At 42.2% G+C, this 27720-nt stretch overlaps 2 protein-coding genes across 20 annotated transcripts in view; one reads left to right on the plus strand and one right to left on the minus strand.

Moving 5' to 3' along the window:
• The window catches only part of ambra1.S (autophagy/beclin-1 regulator 1 S homeolog), a 66470-nt gene extending 58925 nt beyond the window's left edge, over positions 1 to 7545 (minus strand). For 2 of the 8 annotated variants that reach the window (XM_018260226.2, XM_018260228.2), the window contains exon 1: positions 7253 to 7543. The gene's annotated coding sequence lies outside the window, so the exon portion shown is untranslated. Of the gene's footprint in view, positions 1 to 7252 lie in introns of all 8 variants that reach the window. The other 6 variants (XM_018260225.2, XM_018260229.2, XM_041560955.1 and 3 more) reach the window with 3 other exon arrangements.
• Positions 7546 to 12975: 5430 nt separating this feature from the next.
• Positions 12976 to 27720, plus strand: part of atg13.S (autophagy related 13 S homeolog) — a 40852-nt gene continuing 26107 nt past the window's right edge. For 5 of the 12 annotated variants that reach the window (XM_018260237.2, XM_018260230.2, XM_018260234.2 and 2 more), the window contains exons 1-3: positions 12984 to 13221; positions 25962 to 26055; positions 27041 to 27122. In XM_018260237.2, the coding sequence (XP_018115726.1) occupies positions 27054 to 27122 (69 nt within the window). In that variant the 5' untranslated portion in view covers positions 12984 to 13221; positions 25962 to 26055; positions 27041 to 27053. Of the gene's footprint in view, positions 13222 to 15877; positions 15954 to 25961; positions 26056 to 27040; positions 27123 to 27720 lie in introns of all 12 variants that reach the window. The other 7 variants (XM_041560958.1, XM_041560962.1, XM_018260232.2 and 4 more) reach the window with 5 other exon arrangements.

The raw sequence follows: 27720 nt of genomic DNA on the forward strand, positions 1-27720 counted from the left end.
TAGAAAATAGAAAGTAATTGGAAAAAATGTCGGAAGGTGAACAACCCCTTTAAAAACCCTCAGCTAAGCTTTGCCCCTTTTAATTTATTTATTAGCTTCACAGCAATGAACGGATTGTAGAGAAGATGCAGAAATGCTTTCCTCTCTCGCACTTCAAGGATTTGCAAGTCACATTTGCTACACCGGCAACTGGCTCATTCACACTGCCACTATCGCACTGAACTGGACAGAGTGTTGAAAAGTCACAGAAGTCACAAAAGTCCATGAACCTTCAGGCACACTTACTCCCTTAAAACTTGGAATATATAAAAATGTCATAGATTGACGCCTTACAAATCCCAATCAAACTAGAGCCTTTTTCAGCAGGATTCGGCCAAACCAAATTCTAACAATCATTGACTTTAGACCACATGACAACGATTTCTTCTCACATGCTCTGGGATTTCACCATTTTGCTTGTGCAATTTAGGGTTTGGCTTTGGAGTTCTGCATTCTTCCTCTCAGTAGTTCTGAACGTTAGAGACAAGTGTTTGAAGACTTTGGATTAGATTCAGCCGAGCACTTTGGATTCCCAAACTGAACGCTGGATTCAGTGCATCTCTTCTAACTAGAGAGCCAGATATATATTAGGATGAGCAGCAATGTTTTGCTTTCCAAACAGCTGAACCACAAAGTGGCCAAGGGCTGCAGATAATATAAAGAGATAAAATGGGACAGCTGTTTGTCACTCTCTAGGTCGTCACCTACTTTTCCCAGCATTCTCAGCAAGCAAACACTTTATTTGGACGGAAAGCAGAGGCCAGAGCATCTCACTAAAATCAGGTTGCACCACCAGAAGATAGCTGGACTAACTAGGCATGGTAACTAAAAATAGCATAGATATCACTTATGGTTAAAGGACCAGTAACATTAATAACATTTATAAAAAAATTAATTTCTATACTATGAAAAAAAAAACCACCAACACATATTGAACTTTAAAATTGCAAAGTCTTTATTTAGAAATAACTTACCGAATCTCCGCTTGCGTTCCTCTTCAGAAAAGGCGACGATCCATCGTGCGGTGCTCGATGGATCACCCCATCGCCTTTTCTGAAGCAGAAATTCGGTAAGTTATTTCTAAATAGAGACTTTGCGATTTTAAAGTTTAATATGCGTTGGTGTCTTTTTTTCGTAGTACACAAACAATTTTTTTTTTTTTTAAATTCTTTGGTGTTACTTATCCTTTACTATACATGGAATCTAGGAAAGGAAAGCACAGATGGAATGCTCAAGCTGGAATGATGCTTAACCTCAATAACATTATGGGACTTATTTATCAAAATCCAAATTTTATTAAAAAATGACCTTATTTATTATTTGGAAAGCTCGCTTTAATCGGATTGGGGGAAAAACGTAATAACATCGCGCAAAGATCTGAAATGGTATGATTTTTTCAGATTTTTTCCTGAAAAGTCCAAATTTTTGGGATTTTTGCTCGAAAAGCCCAAAATAGTCGGATTTTCAAGCTAATACACAGAAACTTCCAAATAGGATAGGGGCCTCTACCATTGACTTATACAATGTTGGACTGGGCTGGCGGGACACCGGGAAAAAACATTGTCAGCACACTGGCCCAGAACTGGTCCTTTCACGGAAGCAGCTTCCGACCTGCGCAGCTGAACAAAAATTAAGGTAGGCGCAGGGGGGGTGCGGTTTGCGGCTCAGGGAGGGGACACTATGCGCCTGGGATGGGCCCCTAGGTGGGGGTAGGGAGTCCCGAGGCAGCAGACCCAGTGGGCATCAGGCCCCCACGTCCAACGCTGGGCTTATATACAACCCCATCAGGTATGATGCCGAAATTTTCAGATTCAGACTTTTTGCAGCATTGGGCTTTAATAAATCCCGGAAAATTTGTTTTGTTTTTTTTACCCTAAAAATGAAAGTAGTAAAAGAAAAAAAACATCACATTTCTCAAGTTTTTTGCATTTGGACTTTAATAAATAACCCCCAAAATGTATCTGCCAAAAATTATATAAGAGCTAACTTTTCATTTAATGGCTGACACGTCCCCTTTTTCAGTAAGAAGCAGCAATGTTTTCTTCTTTAAGGCCCATGAAAAAAAAGGAAAGAAAAAACATTGGCAGCTGCACTGTACACAGCGTACACATATCAAACAGAAATTATTGGCAGGACAATATTTTGATTCGCAGCCGGGGCCTGTTACAGCTTTAACCATTTTGAGTCTGAGTGGGGGGGAGCAGAATATTTCACAGATACATGAAAACGCCCCTATTGTATTATAAACCACAATTCCCTTTGTTCTCGAACAACGCAGCCAGCAGAAGTATACTGGGAGTTGTAGTTTCAATTCAGGTGATTTAGCCTCCTGAAGGAACCAGATCATGATGGGGTTTACCATGAAAGCTTATAGAGGAGCAACTGTTTGCTCTATTTCCAGCTCTACAGATGGCGACAAAGGGGCATTAACACAAGCAATTGCCTCATTGGCCATTGCCTTTACCCATGTGACTAATGCCCAGGAAAGTGTCATAGTGTAAGATCAACCAGCCAGATAATTGCTTTTATTTTTCTACCTTCACTAGACAAACACATTCTAACTGCCGATTGGTTGCTGGAAATATTTTGCCCCTTAAGCAACGGCAACCTCATAAAAACCTAGAAATGTTTTCTCATTTCCTTCCTGTGAATTTCTGACATTGCTGGAAGGCGAGGCTCGTCTACTGCCATGCTTCCCCAATCATCTCTCTTCCCACTGTTACTCATTTATATTTTTAGCCCGACTCTCAACTGATGAATATGGTTATTTGCTAACACATTTAGCATTCGGCAGAGAAAGCGCTTGGCTGAAATCCTTGGAATCTGGCGTTGCTGCAATGATTCCATTAATAAGAGTGTCTGGGCCAGGACAATGCAGATAACAGTCACAACTACAGGTATGGGACCTATTATACAGAATACTCGGGACAAAGTATTTTTAGGATACCAGATCTTTCCGTAATTTGGATCTTCATGCCTTAAGTCTGCTAGAAAATCATGTAAACATTAAATAAACCCAATAGGTTGGTTTTGCTTCCAATAAGCATTCATGATATCTTAGTTGGTATCAAGTATAAGCTACTGATTTATTATTACAGAGAAAAAAGGAAATCTCTTTAAAAAAATTGGATTATTGGGATAAAATGGAGCCTAAGGGATACAGTCATTTGGTAATTTGAAGATTTCTGTATAACAGATCCCATACCCGTACTACGTTCACAGTACAGCAGCTGGCTAAACAATTACACCTACTTCCAAGCAAGGAAAATAAAAATGTATTTAAAAAAATCTCTTGTATGCACAGGTATGAGACCTGTTATACAGAACACTCAGGGCCTAAGGTTTTCTGGATAAGGGATGTTTCTATAATGTAGATCTTCTTACCTTCATCTATTAGAAAATCATTTAAGCATTAAATACACAAATAGGCTTATTTATTATATAGAATTGCTTCCAACAAGAATGAATTATATCTTAGTTTGGATCAAGTTCAAGCTACTGTTTTAATACAGAGAAAATTTTAATTGTTTTTAAAAATCTGGATTATTTGGATAAAAAGGAGTCTATGAAAGATGACATTTTCATAATTTGGCGCTTTCTGGATACCCGATCCCATACTTGTATACTTTCTATACAGGTGACAATCCCTTTAATTTAGACATGAACCTCCCCTAAAGGGTAAGGGCACACCTGGCGATTTGGGGAGATTTAGTCGTCTGGCGACTAATCGCCTCTTCTTTGGGGCGACTAATCTCCCCGAACGCCTTTCCTCTGTCTTGCGCCGGCTATAATGAAAAGTGACCTGCGGTATGGCACACGTGGCGCTTCGTATTCTGAAGTCGCCCAAAGTTGCCTCACGAGGAAACTTTGGGCGACTTCGTATTCCGAAGCCGCCCGAACTACTATAAACCAACTATAAAAAAAGAAAAGTTGAAGACCAACTGAAAAGTTGCTTAGAATTAGCCATTCTATAACATACTAAAAAATTAACTTAAAGGTGAACCACTCCTTTAAAGTTGTATGTGCATGAAGCCAAGCAACCCAGAAAGTGTTATTTCTAATAAGCTAAAAAAAACAAAACAACAACACAGAACCATTAACTGAATGGTTGCAATTAGAACTAATGAGAAAAGTATGTCTCTCTATAAATAACTACAATAATTAACACAGACATGAGTTCCACAAAGAGCTTCCTAGAAACTGTTGACATTAGATAAAACTCCTATATTCCCTTGGAGAAACAGATTTACGACATATCAATACGAGACATCAATACGAGACATGTTGCAAAAGTAACAGACGGCCTTGTGCAACCCACACAGAAACCCTGCGACATACAGGGCTGCCATTCAGCTGCCTATGATTGCAGCACAAAACCAGCTGGAGGGCAGCAGGTTGGACACCTTCCCCCGTATAAAGTATTTACTACAACTTACCTTACCATACAAGAGCCATAAATAACTTGACAAATATATCTTTATAAATGACATGTTGCAATATCATCAGTTATAACCAGTGCTACTTTTAGCTAATAACAAAAAAAAAAACAATTATATATATATATATATATACACATATATATATATATATATATATATATATATATATATATATATATATATATATATATATATATATATACACATATATATATATATATATATATATATATATATATATATATATATATATATATATATATATAAATAAAAGAGTGTCTGGGCCAGGACAATGCAGATAACAGTCACAACTACAGGTATGGGACCTATTATACAGAATACTCGGGACATAATATTTTTAGGATAACAGATCTTTCCGTAATTTGGATCTTCATGCCTTAAATCTGCTAGAAAATCATGTAAACATTAAATAAACCCAATAGGTTGGTTTTGCTTCCAATAAGCATTCATGATATCTTACCTTACCATACAAGAGTCCTGATGAAGGGTGGGTGTTCCCCCCCGAAACGTTGATGTTTGGTGGCTGAATAAAAGGGGATAATCCCCGACTGCACTAATCGGTGTGTGTGCGGATCCGTTTCTTTTACACATCGCTTACCATACAAGAGCCATAAATAACTTGCCAAATATATCTTTATAAATGATATGTTGCAATATCATCAGTTATAACCAGCGCTACTTTTAGCTAATAACAAAAAAAAACAATTATATATATATATATATATATATATATATATATATATATATATATATATATATATATATATATATATATATATATATATATATATATATATATATATATATATATATATAGTGAGGCTACCCAATATCATTCCTATAACATGCCTAAAGGCTCATTTGGTCTAATAGAGATATTGTAAAGCATTAATGTAATAAAGAGAGATGTAGAGTAATTTTTTCACACTACACACGCTACTGCTGCTATGTATAAAATTCCCACCTTTATACAAGGAGCAAACATTTCATTCAATCATTGTATTCATCCAACTTTCAGAATTTGAAAGCTGTTCAAGTGTCATTTTATAATAAATTATCCAGACTCTGTAGCAAGGCTCCTGTAGGTCACTTGGGTTTATATATACATATAACAAAAAAAGAGAAAAAAATAAATATATTCATGCACACTTAGGCAACTTCACTGTCCTGGATGTTGCAGGAGCACAAATTCAAGCATGCTTGATTAAAATTAGAGGAATGCTGGGGGGGAGGGGCATTCGTGATGTACAGGTATATCTGATAACTGTGGGTTTGGGAAACAACGTGGGGTTTGTGCCTTTATATGGTCACAGAACCCCTCAATGGCTTCTAATATTCTTATAATTTACAGTAGAGGGTACAATATCCCTTATTATACATGGGCGATAATCAGAGTTCCCTGTATAACTCAGCCTGCAGCCTTGTGCCTTTATATTGTCACAGAACAACCCCTCAGTGACTTCTAGGGGCAGATTTATCAAGGGTCGAATTTCAAAGTGTAAAATACTTCGACCATCGAATTGAAATACTTCGAATATTGAAGTCGTAGTATTTTTCACCGAATTTGGACATCCTGCGATCGAAGTAAAATCGTTCGATCGAACGATTAAATTGTCGAATCGAAAAATCGGAATTTTTTTTAAAGAGATAGTACATCGATTATCGAATATTCGAACGATTTTACTTTGAATCGTATTCGAAGTCGTAGCAGACTGATGGTCGAAGTATCCAAAAAATTACTTAGAATTTCGAATATTTTTTACTTCCCTCGTATTCACTTTGACCCTTGATAAATCTGCCCCCTAATATCCTTATTATTTACAGTAGGGGGTACATTATCCCTTATAATACATGAGTGATACTCAGAGTTCCCTGTATAACTCAGCCTGCAGCCTTGTGCCTTTATATGGTCACAGAACAACCCCTCAGTGACTTCTAATATCCTTATCATTTACAGTAGGGGGTACATTATCCCTTATAATACATGAGTGATACTCAGAGTTCCCTGTATAACTCAGCCTGCAGCCTTGTGCCTTTATATGGTCACAGAACCCCTCAGTGACTTCTAATATCCTTATCATTTACAGTAGGGGGTACATTTTCCCTTATAATACATGAGTGATACTCAGAGTTGCCTGTATAACTCAGCCTGTATCCTTGTGCCTTTATATGGTCACAGAACCCCTCAGTGACTTCTAATATCCTTATCATTTACAATAGGGGGTACATTATCCCTTATAATACAGGAGTGATACTCAGAGTTCCCTGTATAACTCAGCCTGCAGCCTTATGCCTTTATATGGTCACATAACCCCTCAGTGACTTCTAATATCCTTATCATTTACAGTAGGGGGTACATTTTCCCTTATAATACATGAGTGATACTCAGAGTTCCCTGTATAACTCAGCCTGCAGCCTTGTACTTTATACATGAGTGATATATTAGGGGTGACAGGACACAAGTGACTAATGACAAGTAAGTGTCAGCAGGATAGTCAAGGTGTATGAGAGCTATAGTTCCAGAGACAGACAATGTAGTTGAGTAAAGACACAGGGGCAGTAGGAGGATTCCCTGTGGATATGAGCAGTGTAACTATAAGATATAGAGGTAAATATAGAATAATATAATGAAGTCAGAGAAACGCTGCTGTATACGAGAGAAATATATAGAAATAAAGACACTGAAGCTTATGGGTAACAGGGAGGTGAAGGCACCGGTGCCAGTGCTGCCCGAGTCCCACACAAATACGCACCTATAAAGCAGCTGGATAAGGCCGGAGCTCCAGCCCGTACGTGGGAACGAGGCCTGTCAGACCCGCGCCCGGTCCCACAGTGTGAGAAAAGATACCGCGCCCCGGAATGAACAAGCACCGCCGAGGGCTACAAAAGGAAATAAATGAAAGATAATCCGGTGGGACGAAGCCAGAGTATAGCAGCGAACCGGGCAATGGCGGCCGCCAGACCCAAGCAAGCGAAAGCCGAAAACAAAAACGGATCCCTTCTCTGAGCTCATCGATTGGACGTCCAACAAGGAACAAGAGTCAGCCAATCAGAGGGCGGTGCTTGGCTGAGGCTGATAGCGGAGCGCCGAGAGAACTGTCAGGGGAACGGGGTAAATGTGCGTTCTGCTGATGAGCTGCGATCTCCTAGCAACCGCCCTGTGGCGTTCTGGGGGAGCAGACTGTGCGGGGGTCCGGACAGAGCCTTGTCTTTATGGTTATTAATAATAAAAAATGGGGGAGGGTTATAATAAGTAATCGATCAGGCATGGGGTGAAGTTGGTGCAATCTTTCCCAAAGTGCGGCCGGTTAATATGAAGTAGCGCTTGATCTATTATCTATTGAGATGTAAGGGATGTGGGACACAGGTTTTGTACAAGTCACAGTCTGTCCCATCAGCCGCATCATACATGCAGAGAGTTGCAGTCCAACTAGAGCTGGTGGGATTTCTTTTCAGGGTATAAAGGCTGCTGTGTTTCTGAACAAATGACAGGGCTGCACCTGGAGTAAAAGGAACAGGGTTGTCTAATACATTTAGGGAATGGGGGATGTGATGCAGTTGGGAAGATCTGGCACATGAGGTTTAGTCTCTTTAGACAACAGGCTTGTTAGAAAGCACATGATCAAAACTCCCTCTCTCTCTCTCTCTCTCTCTCTCTCAAAAGTTAAAGGCAAAGCTAAGTATTTTGAAATGTTTTTCAGGTGACGGGGATGTCTAAGGAGACTTAAAGGTCTGTAGCATATGGGCACTCAGCTTACTGAATTCTCCAGAATGAGAGGTGCCCATACAGGATCAGTGTGTTTGTGTCTTCCTCGAATGTGACTAGTGTGTTTGGGTTGTGTGGCTGAGTAAAATCTGGCCTGTATGTCCTCACACAATCTACACTGTGTTTGCAGCCTTTATGGGTATAATATGGGCAGTGTGTTGTGGCTGTATTGGTATAATATGGGCAGTGTGTTGTGGATGTATAGGTTTAATATGGGCAGTGTGTTGTGGATGTATGGGTATAATATGGGCAGTGTGTTGTGGATGTATGGGTATAATATGGGCAGTGTGTTCTGGCTGTATTGGTATAATATTGGCAGTGTGTTGTGGATGTATGGGTATAATATTGGCAGTGTGTTGTGGATGTATGGGTATAATATGGGCAGTGTGTTCTGGCTGTATTGGTATAATATGGGCAGTGTGTTGTGGATGTATGGGTATAATATGGGCAGTGTGTTGTGGATGTATTGGTATAATATGGGCAGTGTGTTGTGGATGTATGGGTATAATATGGGCAGTGTGCTGTGGATGTATGGGTATAATATGGGCAGTGTGTTGTGGATGTATGGGTATAATATGGGCAGTGTGTTGTGGATGTATGGGTATAATATGTGCAGTGTGTTGTGGATGTATAGGTATAATTTGGGCAGTGTGTTGTGGATGTATAGGTATAATATGGGCAGTGTGTTGTGGATGTATGGGTATAATATGGGCAGTGTGTTGTGGATGTATGGGTATAATATGGGCAGTGTGTTGTGGATGTATGGGTATAATATGGGCAGTGTGTTGTGGATGTATGGGTATAATATGGGCAGTGTGTTCTGGCTGTATTGGTATAATATGGGCAGTGTGCTGTGACTGTATTGGTATAATATGGGCAGTGTGTCATGGATGTATTGGTATAATATGGGCAGTGTGTTGTGGATGTATGGGTATAATATAAGCAGTGTGCTGTGTGGTATAATATGGGCAGTGTGTTGTGGATGTATGGGTATAATATAAGCAGTGTGCTGTGTGGGTATAATATGGGCAGTGTGTTGTGGCTGGAACTACTATGGGCAGTGTATGTGGCCTGTATTATCTATACATATTATCTATATAATACACAAAAGCCATGAATATCCTGTAAATGATATCCTTATAAACAGCTTTTAGTGATTTCATCAGTTATAAATGGATCTTAGTTATGTCATTTTTGTCACATGACACTAAAATGTGGATTATAACAATTAAAGTACCCCTCTCTCTCTCTCTCTCTCTCTCTCTCTCTTTCTCTTACTCTTTTTTTTATTTCTGGGTTGGTGTAATTACAGTCCTGGTGCTTGTCTTTCCCAGCAAAACAAGAAGGGAAAATTCTGGATAAGCAGTCTGGCTAAGATTTATTTTAAAGGGTCGGTTCACCGTTGAAGGGTTACTGTCATGGGAAAACATTTTTTTACATTTAATAGTGCTGCTCCAGCAGATTTCTGTAGTGAAATACATTTTTCAAAAGAGCAAACACATTTTTTATATTTCATTTTGAACATGGGGCTAGACATATTGTCAGTTTCCCAGGTGCCCCCAGGCATGTGACTTGTTCTCTGATAAACGTCAGTCACTCTTTACTGTTACACTGCAAGTTGGAGTGATATCACCACCCTTCTCCCCCATCAGCCCATCATCAGAACAATGGATAGGTAACCAGATAACAGCTCCCTGGTAGATATAAAAACAGCACTCAATAGTAAAAATCAATGTCCCACTGTGACTCCTTCGGTTACATTGAGAAACAATAGCCTGTCAGAAAGCAGTTCCATAGTGCAACATTGGCTCTTTCTGAAAGCACATGACCAGGCAAAATGACCAGAGATGGCGTCTACACACCAATATTACAACTAAAAAAAATACACTTTTTGGGTTAGGAATGACATTTTACATGGTAGAGTGAATTATTTACAGTGTAAACAGTGTAATTTAGAAATAAAAACTACACCATAAAAATTGATAGTATCCCTTTAAGTTAACCCTTATTATATTAACGAATGGCCAATTCTAAGCGACTTTTCAGTTGGTCTTCATTATTTATTTTTTATAGTTTTTAATTATTAGGGGCCCACCAAAAAAACTTAGACCAGGGGCCCACTCTCAGTACTATTATTTTTCCTCTCCTTACTCAACCTCTATTCTCCTAGTCTCTTTTCTTTACATACTATAATCTATTATGCCATCTGTTTGGCCTCTTTGTTATCATATAAATAGAGAATGGCCATGAAATAGGCCAAGTTTTTAGCAGCATGAGGGCCCACTGACACCTGGGCCCACCAGGAGTTTTCCTTGTATCCCGGTGGGCCAGTGCGACACTTTGTCTCCTTCTTTTGACTCTTTCCAGCTTTCAAATGGGGGTCAGTGACACATGTATTGCTACCTTTTAATACTCATCTTTTTATTTGGTCCCTCTTCTATTCATATTCGCTTATTATAATCAATGCATGGTTGCAAAGCTAATTTGGACCCTAGCAACCAGATTACTGAAATTGAATGCTGGATTCAGCTGGCTGCTGAATAAAAAGCTAAATAACACAAAAAGCACAAATTTAAAAAAAAAACTATTTCAAATTGCATCAGACTATCCCTCTCCACATCATAATAAAAGTTTGTTTAAAGTTGAAGAGCGCATTTAAAGGCAAACTGTCATTTTTGGAGCACAAAGAATTTGCCAGGGTCTCAAGTGGCAGTTGATGCCACAAACATGTTACAAGCACAAACGTTCTCATATGATGTTTAATCTCAGAGACTACTAAAATAACCACTCACTTACTGACTTCAGTCACTCGAGGAGTACCCCCATACTTTTCTCTATTTTTTTTTTTTAATTTTCAGGGTGTGCAGACAAATTGCTCTCTGCATGCTCTGCCACCATTGCATTGCTTTGGCTGTAGGTAAAAATGATCAGAACAGAAGTCAAGAGGTGCCACAGAACTGCATCAATAACCCTCAATCCACCAGGGTCTCAGGATTATTGAGACTTCCCATACATGCCCAGATGGTTGGTCAGTATGGTTATAATGAACCAAACTATCTAATGCAATCTGTGAATTTATGAACTGCTTAAGCCTTACTCTTGAACGCATCTTGTTTCAGCAAGTCTTAAATCAGTATAAATGTTATATACACAGTGGTGTTTGCCCGGAATGGTCCTGAAAAGGATATTAATGTTATGATGCCATTATTATTGATGAGTGCCCATATACTACAGACCTCTTCATTGTTTACATTCCCTTTAAGGGCAGAGACAGACGAGAAGATTCAGGGAGATTTAGTCGCCCAGCGACAAATAGCCTCTTCTTCGGCGACTAATCTCCCTGAACTGCCTCCCCCCGGCTACAATCTAAATCACAATCGGAGCGTTTTGTTTTCCTAAGTCGCCCAAATTTGCCCCACGAGCAAACTTTGGACGACTTCGGAAAACAAAGTGCTCCGAGTGCCATCCTGCCGGTGATTTAAAGTCTAGCCAGCGGGGAGGCAATTCGGGGAGATTAGTCACCCAAAGAAGAGGTGATTTGTCGCCAGGCGACTAATCTTCCAGAATCTTCACATGTGTATCTTCCCTAAAGGAGTGGGTCACGTTTATGTTAACTGTTAGTATGTTATAGAATGGCCAATGCTACGCAACTTTACAATTGGTCTTCATTATTTGTTTTTCATAGTATTTGCCTTTTATGTCTGACTCTTTCCAGCATTCAAATAGGGGTCACTGACCCCAACTAAAAAGAACAAATGCTCTGTAAGGCTACACATTTATTGTTATTGCTAGTTTTTATTACTCATCTTTCTATTCAGGCCTCTCCGATTCATATTGCAGTCTCTTATTCAGCTCAATGCATGGTTGCTAGGGTCATTTGGACCCTAGCAACAAGATTACTAAAACTGGAAAACTGCTAAATAACTAAAAAAAACACAATTAATAATAATAATGAAAAACAATTAAAAATGATCAGTCTCAAAATCATACTAAAGGTTAAATCAAAGGCGAACAACCCTTTATGTCTTCATAGACATCCTCATCACCTTCACTGTCTGAAAAACATTTCATCATAGTTTGTGTTGATCATGTGCTTTCTAACAAGCCTGTTGTCTAAAGAGACTAAACCTCATGTGCCAGATCTTCCCAACTGCATCACATCCCCCATTCCCTAAATGTATTAGACAACCCTGTTCCTTTTACTCCAGGTGCAGCCCTGTCATTTGTTCAGAAACACAGCAGCCTTTATACCCTGAAAAGAAATCCCACCAGCTCTAATTGGACTGCAACTCTCTGCATGTATGATGCGGCTGATGGTGATGGGACAGACTGTGACTTGTACAAAACCCGTGTCCCACATCCCTTACATCTCAATAGATAATAGATCAAGCGCTACTTCATATTAACCGGCCGTACTTTGGGGCACATTGCACCAACTTCACCCCATGCCTGATCGATTATTTATTATAACCCTCCCCCATTCTTTATTATTATTAATCATAAAGACAAGGCTCTGTCCGGACCCCCGCACAGTCTGCTCCCCCAGAACGCCACGGGGCGGTTGCTAGGAGATCGCAGCTCATCAGCAGAACGCACAATTACCCCGTTCCCCTGACGGTTCTCTTGGCGCTCCGCTAGTCAGCCTCATCCAAGCCCCGCCCTCTGATTGGCTGACTCTTGTTCCTTGTTGGACGTCCAATCGATGAGCTCAGAGAAATGATTTGTTTTCGGCTTTCGCTTGCTTGGGTCTGGCGGCCGCCATTGCCCGGTTCGCTGCTATACTCTGGCTTCGTCCCACCGGATTATTTTTCATTTATTTCCTTTTGTAGCCCTCGGCGGTGCTTGTTCATTCCGGGGCGCGGTATCTTTTCTCACACCGTGGGACCGGGCGCGGGTCTGACAGGCCTCGTTCCCACGTACGGGCTGGAGCTCCGGCCTTATCCAGCTGCTTTATAGGTGCGTATTTGTGTGGGACTCGGGCAGCACTGGCACCGGTGTCTTCACCTCCCTGTTACCCATAAGCTTCAGTGTCTTTATTTCTATATATTTCTCTCGTATACAGGAGCCTTTCTCTGACTTCATTATATTATTCTATATTTACCTCTATATCTTATAGTTACACTGCTCATATCCACAGGGAATCCTCCTACTGCCCCTGTGTCTTTACTCAACTACATTGTCTGTCTCTGGAACTATAGCTCTCATACACCTTGACTATCCTGATAACACTTACTTGTCATTAGTCACTTGTGTCCTGTCACCCCTAACATATCCCTCATGTATAAAGTACAAGGCTGCAGGCTGAGTTATACAGGGAACTCTGAGTATCACTCATGTATTATAAGAGATAATGTACCCCCTACTGTAAATGATAAGGATATTAGAAGTCACTGAGGGGTTATGTGACCATATAAAGGCACAAGGCTGCAGGCTGAGTTATACAGGGAACTCAGAGTATCACTCATGTATTATAAGGGATAATGTACCTCCTACTGTAAATGATAAGGATATTAGAAGTCACTGAGGGGTTCTGTGACCATATAAAGACACAAGGCTCCAGGCTGATTTATACAGGGAACTCTGAGTATCACTGATGTATTATAAGGGATAATGTACCCCCTACTGTAAATGATAAGGACATTAGAAGTCACTGAGCGGTTCTGTGACCATATAAAGGCACAAGCAACCCCACATTGTTTTCCAAACCCACCCAACCATGGGTATCTGATTTACTTGAACATCACTAATACCCTTCTAGCATTATTGAATTTGTGCTCCTGCAACATCCAGGACAGTGAAGTTGCCTAAGTGTGCATACATATAAATAAATATGTGTGTGTGTGTATATATATATATATATATATATATATATATATATATATATATATATATATATATATATATATATATATATATATACAAGTGACCTACAGGAGCCTTGCTATAGAGGCTGAGTTATTTATCATAAGCTTTCACTTGAACTGCTTTGTGATGACAATTGAATGAATTAAATGAACAGTTGCTCTCTGCACCTCAGATATGTTAAATGGCAGTTGATGTTTCACATGCAGTGATGGAGGCATTGGCACTGTACTATCAATACATACCAGCAGTCACTTTTAGGTTGCCTGTGTAGTGTGATAAATCTACATCTCTCTTTATTCTTGCTCTTCATTATTTACTTATTTCTTGATCTTCAGGCAATTTAAAGGATTGTATATCCACAAGTTATTCATGGGCTTGTATTTAAAAGAATAATTAGAACCCTGGACATATGCCTTACCTGGACCCACTGCAAAAATGTGTGTGTGTGTGGGGGGGGGGGCGTTGTGTGTCTCCTTGGCAAGTGGCTGTACAATAGTTTGCCATTCTTTAAAGGAAAACTAAAGCTTAACTACAGAAGTAGACTAGACATGTTGTACATTATGTTTTGGGTTTCTGTACCAGCCCAAGGCAACCACAGCCCTTTAGCAGTAAAGATCTGTGTCTCCAAAGATGCCCCAGTAGCTCCCCATTTTCTTTTCTGCTGATTCACTGCACATGCTCTGTCTGCTGTCACTTACTGAGCTTAGGGACCCACTCACAATATACAGTACACATAGAATAGAAATGTCACAATATAAGTCTGATTAGTAATTAATACACATAATTACTACATGGTAGCACAGAAAACAGTGCAATTAGCCCTGTATCATCAGCTTATATTACATAAATAAGTTCACTATTTAAAATGAGATTTTTTGCCGTATTCATTTATAGGGTTTAGATCTCCTTTTAGGTTGTAATGGCCATGACTGTGAATCAAAATATTGTCCTGCCAATATATTCTGTTTGATATTTGTAAAGGTACTCTGTGTACAGTGCGACTGCCAGTGTTTTTTCGTCCTTCCTTTATCTCAAGTGCTTGTACTTTTTCTACTCTTCTTCTAGTTACATTAGGGAAAATCATATCATACTTACCGAGATTTTCCTTTCCTGGACTGTAACACGGCAGTGGGCAACAACGGGGTTAATCCCCTCCAGCCTCGCGATGGGACAGGAAATACTAAATAAAAACAGCTCCCGCCCCCTGGCCGCCATCTTTGATTCTGGAGTCTCCCCCATGAGGGTGGGAAGCCATGCCCACTGCCGTGTTACAGTCCAGGAAAGGAAAATCTCGGTAAGTATGATATGATTTTCCCTATTCCTGTTCCTTAACACGGCAGTGGGCAACAACGGGATGTACCAAAGAATACACAACAATAAAGAGGGAGGGCGATTTCTAAATATTTAATGCTGAATTCAGTACTGAAGTTGCAAAAGAGGAAGGTTTTTTTGCAAACACATCAAATTTATAGTGATTAACAAATGTCTGGAAAGATGACCAGACGGCTGCTCTGCAGATTTCTTCTGAAGTGGTCCCTGCATGGAAGGCCCATGATGCCGCCATGCCTCTGGTTGAATGTGCCTTAATGGAAGAGGGTACTGAGTTGGAGTTTAAAGTATAGGCCATCTGGATACACTCCTTGATCCATCCTGCTATCGTGGATTTAGAAGGCTGAGCTCCTGCCTTTTTTCCCTGCGGGATCACCAAGAGGGAGTCTGAAGTTCTTATATTCTGTACTCTTTCTAGGTAGGTCTTCAGGCATCTCACCACATCCAGATTGTGCCATGTTTGTTCCGCCTCCGATTCAGGTTTAGGAAAGAAGGTAGGTAGTACAATGTCCTGGGAGGTATGGAATGGAGAGACCACCTTGGGGATAAATTTATCTGCAGTTTTTAGTACTACCTTATCCTGCAGAAAGGTAAGTTTTCCTTCCTTTATTGATAAGGCTTGCAGTTCTCCGACCCTCCTAGCGGAGGTGATTGCCAATAGAAAACATATTTTTAAGTTGAGCAACTTTAGCGATATATTCTGTAATGGTTCGAAGGGCTCAGAGGTAAGTGTCTTCAGAACCAGACTTAAATCCCAGGGAGGAACTTGAGGTCTAGTGACTGGTACCAGTCTTTTTACTCCCTGGAAGAATTTCTTAATCAGGGTATGCTGAGACCAGTTGATTTTTGAAAAGTGAGATATTGCAGTGACCTGGCCTCTGAGAGTAGCAAGGCTGAGCTTCAGTTCCAGTCCCTTCTGTAAAAATTCAACCACCTGAACTTCCGAGATGTCACTAGGATTGATTCCTGCTTTCTTGCACCAATCAATGAACTTTTCCCAGGTGGAGAAGTATTTTTGCAGGGTGTTGGGTTTTCTGGCTGCTATCAAGGTAGTTATGGAGGCTTCAGAGAGCCCTGTAGATAAGAGGTTCAGCCTTTCAAGAGCCAAGCCGTTAAGTTCCACCTGTCTGGATGTGGGTGGACTATTTCCCCCTGTGTCATTAGATCCTCCCAGGGAGGGAGACTGAGTGGGGAGTCCCTGGATAGAATCCAGATTTGAGAGAACCAAGATCTCTTTGGCCACCAAGGTGCCACCAGGACTACTTCTGCATGATCCTCCTTTATCTTCCTCAGAACCCTTGGGATCAGAGAGAAAGGAGGGAAGATGTATGCTCTGCGAAACCTCCATATCATCGAAAATGCGTTCACTTTCCACGCATTCTGCTCCATTGTCCATGACACAAACTTTGGAAGTTTCGTGTTCACACTCGATGCCATCAGATCGAGACAAAATGGGCCCCATCTTGCAGATATCATGTTGAAGGCCGATTGGTGCAGTTCCCATTCTCCGGGTGTGGACATTGTTCTGCTCAACCTGTCTGCTTGTACATTCTGCAGCCCCGGAATGTACTCTGCCTTCAAATCCTTCAAGTTCTTCTCTGCCCATGTGAATATAATCATGGTCAAGTCTAATAAGCTTTTTGATCTTGTCCCTCCTTGCTTGTTCAAGTATCTGACCGAGGTCATGTTGTCCGATTTTATCAGTATTGACTTGTTTCGACAATGTTTTCTGAAAGTTAGTAGTCCTAGCCATATTGCCTTGAGCTCCTTCCAATTGGAAGACCTTGCAACTTCCACTGGAGCCCATTTGCCCTGAGTTTCGACTCCTTGCATGTGGGCTCCCCATCCCCATTTGCTTGCATCTGTGGTTAACACTATCCAAGTCGGTTGGCTCAAAGATACTGGGTGTTCTAGATTCGTTGTTTTTGTCCACCATTTTAATGACTGGATCGTGGATGGTGATAAATGAATCTGTTGATGGGGCCGAAGGTGATTGTGATCCCATCTGGATAGGAAGTTGTTTTGTAGGATTCTGACATGATAGGGAGCCCACTTCACGCAGTCCACTGTGGAAATGATCTTCCCCAGTAATCTCTGGCAGTTTACTGCTGAATGTACTGGCCTGGCTCTGAAGGTCCTTATGGATGCTTGGATGTCCCGAATTCTCCTTACTGGAAGGGAGAGATTGAAGTTCCTTGTGTCTATTATTACTCCCAAGAATTCCATCTGCTGGGCAGGGGAAGAGATGCTTTTCTCCCAGTTCAATATCCATCCCAGACTTTGGAGAAGATCGGACACCCTTGTTCGATGGTCCTCTAGAATCTCCTTCGAAGCTGCTTTGATGAGGATGTCGTCCAAGTAAATAAACAACTGGATCCCTTGCAATCTTAGGTGAGCTATGATGGGTGCCATGATCTTTGTAAACAGCCTTGGGGCTGTTGCCAAACCAAAGGGAATTACGTTGTATTGGAAATGATCGTTTAAGACTTTGAAACGAAGGAATTTCCTGTGAGCTTCTTTTACTGAGATATGCCAATATGCATTCTTTATGTCTAGCTTTACCAGCCAGTCGTCTGGGTCCACACACTGGGTGATAGACCTCAGGGTTTCCATCTTGAAGGATGGGACATCCAACCGTTGGTTCAGCGTTTTGAGATTGAGGATTGCTCTGAACTCTCCGTTCTGCTTTTGTCTGAGGAAAAGGTGGGAGTAATTTCCTGAAAATCTTTGCTCTTGTGGCACCTTTGATATCACTTTTTCTTTCAGTAAGTTTTGGATGATGGACTTTAAAGTGAGGGACTTCTTTGCCGACCTTGGTTTGTCTGAAGAAACAAACTGATGGGGAAGATTCCCGTGCAGATTTATTCCATACCCTTCTGCTATCACGTCCATAATCCACTTGTTCGGACAAACTCGAGCCCACATTGCACTGTATGATGTTAATCTTCCTCCCACATGCAACGGGACTCCCACACCTTCATGCTCTGGGTTTCTCGGGCTTAGTGTTGGCCCCTTTGGACTGAAAGGACTGATTTCTATAGTTAGGCCCTTGTCTCCATGGCCTAGAGAACGGTTTGCTTGGCTTGTATTGTCTGACTTCTTTGAAATTTCCTCTGATGTTTCTAACTGGATTTCTTTTTTCCCTGCGATCCTGCGGGAGAAAAGAGGATTTTCCGGCAGACGCCTTGGAAATAATCTGGTCTAGTTCTGGACCAAACAACAAGTTCCCCTTGAAGGGAAGGCTGCATAAATTATGTTTTGATTGGGCATCCGCATGCCACTGTCTTAACCATAGCCCTCTCCTGGCCACCACAGACAGACTCATGGATTTAGCTGCCAATTTTATGGATTCTAGAGAGACTTCGGCCGCAAACTCGTTGGCCAGTTTTATATCTTGTAGCAACTCGACCAACTTTCCTCTATCTGTACCACTTTTAATGGCGTCTTCAAGTTCTTGAAGCCAAATTTTGTTAGCCCTTGTTACAGAAGTTGTTGCTATGGCCGACTTACAGGCTGCCCCATTGGCGACGTAAACCCTCTTAAGGGCTCCATCCTGTCGCCTCTCCATGGTGTCTCTAAGGGAAACACCCTCATCCACTGGTAGCGTGGTCCTCCTGGCCACTCTGGTGATTGCCGCATCCACCTTAGGAGGGTTCTCCCACACCTTAGCCACATCTGTTGGAAAGGGGAGTAGTTTCTTAATTTTCCTAGGAACAACTTGCTTCCGATCAGGGTTATCCCATTCGGATTGGATGGAAGTTTTGATTACCTCGTGCACTGGGAAGAGGTGGTTCTTTTTTGAGGATGATTTAAACATTTTATCTTGCTTTACCGGAGATTTTTCCTGATCTTCCAGATCCAAGGTTTTCCTTACTGCTTTAATCAGTGGTTCAACCATGTCAGTATTGAAGGCTGACTCATCCTCCTGTACAGAGTCTCTGTCTGAAATTTCCCCTTCCGTATCGCTAGATATCTCTGAAGTAGCCACCCCCCCTATGTTCAAGGGGGTAATTACTCCTGAACTGCTTCTGCCTGCAATGGAAGCTGCTCTTTGATCTAAACCTTTCAGTACGTTCTCAGTGACTTGTGTCATCATAGAAGCTACAGATTGATTTATAGTCTCTTTCATCCAACCCATCTCCCTTCTCTGCTAGGAGGACTCCTAAATAAAAATAAAATACATATCAGTAATGTTTACTGTGATCCAATAGTGTTTGAGGGCCCCTCCCCCGATTATTGTTGTGTTCACCTCTCAACAAACATCACTCACCCCCTTGAGCCCGAGTGAGACCTTCGGCAGCTCATTGCAAAAATAAGGATCCTCCAGTAGCACCTGTAAAATTTCACTATTTAATTCTTGTCCCAGAAGGATCCCTATGGGCTTAAGCAATGGTCAGGGGAAAGGCATACTTACAACAGTACCCTCCTGACAGCACAATTGGCACCAGACACTCCTTACCAGTTCAGCAGCCATAGGGGAGAAAAAGCGCTTCCTTTAAACTTGAGCGCCAAGCCTCAGGCGTCTTCCGCGTCTACTTCCGGGTTCGCGTGTTCGCGCATGCGCAAAAGCGCCAGCGCCATCTTGGAGGCTGACGTCAGCGTCTTATCGCGCACATTGCCTGGGGAGGCGTTTGCGACTTACGGCGCTGTTGGCACACATGGCCCAGGCCTGCCAAGGCTTCTCTGGAGACACACAAGAGGTAACCAACCCCGGTCCCAGGACTTCAGAAAGGGGAGAGGTACCCAGTCTGGACTATTGGGGGTGACGACAGGAGAAAAAAAGATGGCGGCCAGGGGGCGGGAGCTGTTTTTATTTAGTATTTCCTGTCCCATCGCGAGGCTGGAGGGGATTAACCCCGTTGTTGCCCACTGCCGTGTTAAGGAACAGGAATGTCTTCCTGAAGTTTAGTCCATCTATGTTCTGGTGGTGTCGCCTGACTTCCTACTGACTTTTGTAAGAAGCACCATAAGTTCTTTCTGTCCAAACAAGTGTTTGCTTGCTTACAATGCTGGGAGAAGTAGGTCACAAGACCTAGAAAACGGAGAGTCAGCTGTCCCATTTTATCTGTTTTTGTCATCTCCAGCCCTTGGCCAAAAATGTGGTTGAGCTGTTTGGAAAGCAAAACATTGCTGCTCATCCTAATATATATCTGTCTCTCTAGTTAGAAGAGATGCACTGAATCCAGCATTCATTTTGGGAATCCAAAGTGCTCTGCTGAATTGAATCCAAAGTCTTCAAATGACTTGACTTTAAAAGTTCAGATCTACTGAGTGTAACTCCAAAGCCAAAACTCACAAGCAAAATAGTGAAAAAGAAGAAAATGCCACCTTCTGTTGTCATGGGGTCTAAAGTCATGTGATTTTAAAGGGAACCTGTTGGCTAAATATATTATCCCCAACCAAAGGCATGGAATAATAGAGCCTGTCGCTAGCGAAAATTCACCAGCAATCTTATCCGCAGGGACATCACCAATTTACTAACAGGCGTAGAGGACAATTTGTTGGGAAAAAGACTAATGCTACTTTTGCTCCCTATTGCCAGGCAAATTCGAAATTTTAGTGCATTAGCGTAGTGGTAGCAAATTTACACCTGCGAAGTGGCACGAAGTATGGCGAAGCCTTCGCAAGTGAAAATTCCCCCTTTAGTGAATTTGCCCCATAGAGAGAGCCTCTTTAAAGGACCAGTAACGTCAAAAATTTTTTTTACAAAATTCGTTAGTATACATCGAAATATAAACACCAACACACTTTAAAATTTTAAATTGCAAAGCCTTTATTAAAAAATAACTTACTGAAACTCCACTTCCTGTCCTCTTCAGAAACGGCGATACGGCGACCATCCTTCCTGCAGCAGTTGATTTCTTCTCCCTGGCTATCTCTCCTGGCCACTCTATGTCTGCCGCGCTCTGCCAGCAAGATTGACAGCCAGCTTCTTCTTCTCCAGTCACTTCTTGATGCAGCCGTACTGGTCCTGGTGGTGATCATCTACGGGGCTTGCACAAAACCGGCGTGCGCTGGACTTCTCCCTGCACACTCGGTGTGCTGCTGCTGCGGACTCTGAGCCCTGCTGCCCCTTTGTTTCCCGTGCACCCTGTGTAATGGAGGTCCCTGCTGACTGGGGGTCTGCGGCGGAGAGCGCTTGTTGTTGCTCCCACCGCCGGGCCTGTCACTCCTGATCGCTGCTCTCATGGAAAGTAGCGCTGCGCCCAGTTCCAATGCAAGAAAGGGTTTCCTGCGCTATTCAGGTGCGCTCTGCTCAGTATCGACAGTGCTAAAGTTATGAGAGAAACAGAGACAGCACTGAGGTTACAGGAAGAAGGACAATATTGAGAGTAACAGCAGCGGAGAAAGAACTAGAGCTGAGTAGGAAGCCTCCCAGACAAAGAGGCTGTGCGTGCGCTTCAGTTCAGACGGCAGCGCCTGGGACAGCGCTACGGACAGCACACAAAAGCAGCAGCACTGCGGGACAGGCTCTCCATGGCGCTACTATCCATGAGAGCAGCGATCAGGAGTGACAGGCCCGGCGGTGGGAGCAACAACAAGCGCTCTCCGCCGCAGACCCCCAGTCAGCAGGGACCTCCATTACACAGGGTGCACGGGAAACAAAGGGGCAGCAGGGCTCAGAGTCCGCAGCAGCAGCACACCGAGTGTGCAGGGAGAAGTCCAGCGCACGCCGGTTTTGTGCAAGCCCCGTAGATGATCACCACCAGGACCAGTACGGCTGCATCAAGAAGTGACTGGAGAAGAAGAAGCTGGCTGTCAATCTTGCTGGCAGAGCGCGGCAGACATAGAGTGGCCAGGAGAGATAGCCAGGGAGAAGAAATCAACTGCTGCAGGAAGGATGGTCGCCGTATCGCCGTTTCTGAAGAGGACAGGAAGTGGAGTTTCAGTAAGTTATTTTTTAATAAAGGCTTTGCAATTTAAAATTTTAAAGTGTGTTGGTGTTTATATTTCGATGTATACTAACGAATTTTGTAAAAAAAAAATTTGACGTTACTGGTCCTTTAAAGTGCTGCCTAATTCTGGGTTTTCATAAGGACCAAGTGTGCTGAAAGTCTTTTCCTTCAGAATAAAATAAGTGTCCTGATATGTATTATTTACAATGCACATTGAATAAAAAATTATTTGTGTGTGGTTCGGCACCTTTATTTTACAGCTTTATTGTGAGAGGTTGGCAACACCTGCTCATGAACTGGTTGGTTGGCAGTGTTGTTTATGGCAGTGACCTGCTTGAAGTACTCCTGGAAAGAGTATATACAGCTTACTCCTATTGGCAAGGTCTTTTGTCCCATATACATTATAACTGATCAGTCCTACTGGATGGACTCAATCCTATCTCGCATTATACATTACGGTTGGTAGAGCCTTTTTTATGCCACCTGCCATACTTATCCTCATGGAGACCCATCATCTCTGCATCTCACTTGCCCATCTTGCTCCCACTCAACGCCATAATTTCTACCACCATGCTACTACAAACAGGAGCCCTTCATTCCTCCTACCTTACATCTTCTAGCAGGACTTCATCATTCCACCTAGTGGCAAAACACCCTTGTCCTTCCCAACAGCAGAATTCCTTAGTTTCTCCTAATTACAAGTACCCTTTTATTAGCAAGCACACCACCATTCTTCCACTGGCAGGATTCTTCACCCCCCATCATGCTCCCACTGGCAGGATCCTTCACCCCCCCCCCCATCGTGCTCCCACTGGCAGGATCCTTCACCCCCCATTGTACTGCCCCTGGCAGGATCCTTCACCCCCCCATCATGCTCCCACTGGCAGGATCCTTCACCCCCCATCATGCTCCCACTGGCAGGATCCTTCACCCCCCATCATGCTCCCACTGGCAGGATCCTTCACCCCCCATCATGCTCCCACTTGCAGGATCCTTCACCCCCCCCCATCGTGCTCCCACTGGCAGGATCCTTCACCCCCCCATCGTGCTCCCACTGGCAGGATCCTTCACCCCCCCCATCATACTCCCACTGGCAGAATCCTTCACCCCCCATTGTGCTCCCACTGGCAGGATCCTTCACCCCCCCCCATCATGCTCCCACTGGCACAATGGTTTGATTCGCCCCCTCCATTTCTTTCACACTGGTAGGATCCTTTCTTCCATCCACCTTACTCCATCTGGCAAGATTTTTCACTACTTTCCCCTCACTATACTCCCATTGTCAGTATTCCTTCATCCTTCTCACTTGCAGGACTGTGTCTTCCTCATTGCTCCCCCTGTCAAAATCCTTTCTTTTTACCACAGCGCTTCCAGCGGTCAGACCAATTTCATTTTCCTGCTGTCAGTGGCAGTGCAGTTCAGGGCTACATGAATATTGTTAGTAATAAAGATAGAGCTACTGCATCAATTATTTTAACTTGTAATACATTTTGTAGTTTTGGTATTAGAATTAAAGGGTATTATACAATAAGTGTATTATTGTTTTTAAGCTATGCAAAGCTTTACAGAGATTATTCACCAGCCCCTGCCCCAGAGGAGTTTACAATCTAAGTCCCATGTCACATTTACACACACTTGGGTCAGTTTTAACTGAAGCCCATTTACCTGCCTGTTCTCCCCACCAACACAGGGAAAACATATGACTGAAGGTTGGTTTTGTGTTAATATTTAAATATGAATTTATTTTAAAGTTTACTCTTTTTAATTGCAGCAATGTACCCTTTAGCCCTATATGTGAATTGAAAGAGCCAAAAAGGGGTTAATGTTTTAGCCTGTGCAACAAGATAGAGAGGGATTCTGACCTTATGTGAACACTCAGCCCACGATCATAATTCTCTTGTCCCCATCCAACCTTTGAAATAGAAGAGGCAGCTCAGAGAAGCCGTTTTGGTCCAAAAGAGATCATTGGCACCGCTGCTCCCCTCTAGGGCACAGGGCAGGTCTAAACAGCCAGAACTGTATCCAGTGACTATTAACCACTTAGGGTAGCAGTAACATGCATATGCTAAGTCAGTGCACGATTTAAAGGGGAAATGTCCAATTTTGTAAACCATTATATATATATATATATATATATATATATATATATATATATATATATATATATATATATATATATATATATATATATATATATATATATATATATATAAATATATATAAATAAAAGCAAGGTCGGCCAGACCCCCTCCCCCAATCTGCCAGCCCCCCAAAAAAACAAGAGGCATGTGCAAGGGGGGCCCCCAGAAATTTGAAGCCCCCAATCTTCAGTCCAACCCTGTATATAAGTATAATAGTAAATTGCTTTATTGCTCCCTTTCTTGTGTAGAACCTACCATAGACATTTTCCCTTTTCTCACTAGAGCCTGCTTGTTGCCAGACCCTTTGTTCACACCAAGACCATATAGAGCTGACTTGGGCTTTCGCTTACCCAAAGCATTCTTGTGCATAAAACTTTTCGTCATATGTTTGGAGAGCTTTCTTTCGCCCAGAACATGCTCAAACCTTATCTCAAGAGTTTTCTCATGCTCATGCTAGAGAATCTCGACCTCTGATAAGAGCCTTCTTATGCCCAAACGATAAATTCATGCCCAGAGCATTCACAAACCTTGTCCAATAGAGCCTTGCCATGCCAACACTCTTCTTCTTGAACATGATTGTTCATACTCATGCTTACAGTATTTTCTTGACTATTCTCCTACCTACAGCTTTCTCCTGAATAGAACATGCTTGATCCAAGAACATGCTCATACCTAGGAGTAGGGATGCACCAAATTCGGGCAGGATTCGGTCTTTTTCAGCAGGATTCGGCTGAATTCTTCTGCCCGGCCAAACCCAATTCTAATTTGCATATATTTTCCCCTCCAACCCTAATTTGTATATACAAATTAGGATTCGGTTCTGTATTTTGCGAAGGATTCGAGGGTTCGGCCGAGTCCAAAATAGTGAATTCGGTGCATCACTAGGAGATAGTGATGTGCGCGGGTCAGGGTTTCCCTGACCCGCACCTGAACCTAACCCGCCCTGCACCAACCCGCACCCGCTTCCAGGGGTCCTTTTATAGACCCACGCCGCCCTGCCGATGACGTCACAATGACATCACAAAAGGGGCAGGGCGAGCAGACGCGAGAGTATAAAACAGGAACCCGGAAGTTGGGTGCCACCATTTGAAGGTGGCGGGCGGGGAGAGCAGGAGAAGAGCACTCCGAGGTCGACCCGAACCCGCCCGTCCCGCGGGTATCGGGTCGGCCTGCACATCACTACTCGTGCTTAGAGCCTACATCTGACTAGACTATCTCATGACTCTACAGTGATAAATGTCCTGCAGTCGGTTCGGTACCTGCAGGTTGCCCGCAAAAAAAAAAGTGTGTACCTTGCGGGATAAGGGTAGGATTTTCCGGTGCAGGTTGATTTGTGGGTCGGATTACGGGTCTTCTCTATATTTCTTATTTTATGTTATATTGTCTGTATTTTACTCCTTTTAAAATTTAACAAAACTTTTTTCTGTTTGCTGCAACTTATGATGATGTCTCTTCTGGCTTGCAGCAACAGCACTTCCTGTTTAATGGTGGTCGACGGGTTGCGGATCGGGTTGCAGATAAGGCAGTTGCGGGCCAGGTCGGATAGTGGATCCAAGAGGGTAAATATGCGGGTTTGGGTCCAGTCCGGGTTTCAAAAATTGGTTCCACACAGGACTAACAGTGATCAAAAAGTATTTGCATTAGTTACTTTACCCCTAAAGTAAAACAAAAGTTTAGTTGGGTAACTTCCTACTTGGGTATAAATGACCAAAACATTGAGTGTATGGGTCAGTGACAAGATCAAGTGTCAGATGAAGGCCTTGCTTCATTTATTTTGATACAGCAGACAAGTCCAGAAATGGCAGCAGAATGAACATTCCGAAATGAGTAGTTTGTGGCCGTGCTTTGCATGTGCTAAATTTTTAAGGAGGTAAAACTGCTGCTTTTGCTTTAATGAAGGATGAATGCATTTGTGCTAAGTACTTCTGGGATTCATTGCTTAACTTCAAATACTTAACGTTATATTTAGGCTGCCGTGCACCTCAGAGATATAGCTGCTGAAAGTGCTGAGCTTGGTACGGATGCCACCAAAACGCTGAGTTTGGCATGAGGCACCAGCGAGGAAGAGAGGGATGCGCCTGGAGGCTGCTGTGTTCCTATTGGTCCCAGTGTGCTGCCTTCCTGTTAGTGCTGCTCTCAGGAACATGGCTCAAGGCCATAGCTGATTTAATGAGTTGCTGTAATCCCAGTGTGTCTGTTCAACTTCTTATGAAACATTTTAAATGTCCTTTAAAGCTTTGGCATGCACTTTCTACTTAGCTATACCTAGTGCTTCCACTTCTCTGTGTATTTACCTCGAAGAACAGTCTGCCACCCAGTGGGACACTCTTTAGCTGTGAAAAGCACTTTCAGATTCCAGGTTGGACTTCTAGGGTCCAGATTATTGAGTTACAGAAGGAAAAGTGTTAAAGTGGAAGACAAAGCAGAAATGCTCAATCGTAATTTAAGTCACAGCTGCGGTATACTTAGCACTGGATCACCTGTATTGCTTCAATAAACCATAATACTGCATTTTAGCTGATATCCACTGTTACTTCTCTCTAGGTATACAGACACGATGGATACTGACCTTAGTCCCCAGGACCGGAAGGACTTGGACAAGTTTGTCAAATTCTTTGCGCTAAAGGTACAGAAATAACGTTTGCAGTGACGTCTGAGTTTCTGAAACATTTTTTATATAAGAATTGTACAAATTACCATTTAAAAGCCCATTTCACCTTTCATTGTTTCTTATTCACCTTTCCTTTTTTTCTCTCCAAGACCCAGTATGTTCTTTCTTTTCCTGATCCAAACCCTTTCACTCCAAATTATGAATCATTTCAACCTTTTCTTTTTCTCATCTCCCTTATTCTATACTTGTGGTCATTTTTTTCCTTTCCTTTATACGCAATATGTTGGCGCTATATAAATACATGTTAATAATAATAATAAATAATAATAAAATGATTGTTCCCTCTGGCTCCAGATTTTCATCCCCTCCTTCCATATTCTCTCCACTTCTTTATATTTTTACTTTTTATTAAACCTCCCCATCATTTACTTGATCCTCAACTCATTGTCGTTCAGCACAGCCACCTTTTATCTCTCCATCTTTACCCGATTCCCTAACCCAATCCCCATCTTCCATCATTTCCCTAATCCCATTCAATATCTATCATCCATTCCCTAAATCTGGCCATAGATGTAAAGATTTTTAAAAGATCTTTTTGTTATACTTAGACCAA

This window comes from Xenopus laevis, chromosome 4S (genome assembly GCF_017654675.1).
Source record: "Xenopus laevis strain J_2021 chromosome 4S, Xenopus_laevis_v10.1, whole genome shotgun sequence".
In the NCBI taxonomy this organism is placed as follows: domain Eukaryota; kingdom Metazoa; phylum Chordata; class Amphibia; order Anura; family Pipidae; genus Xenopus; species Xenopus laevis.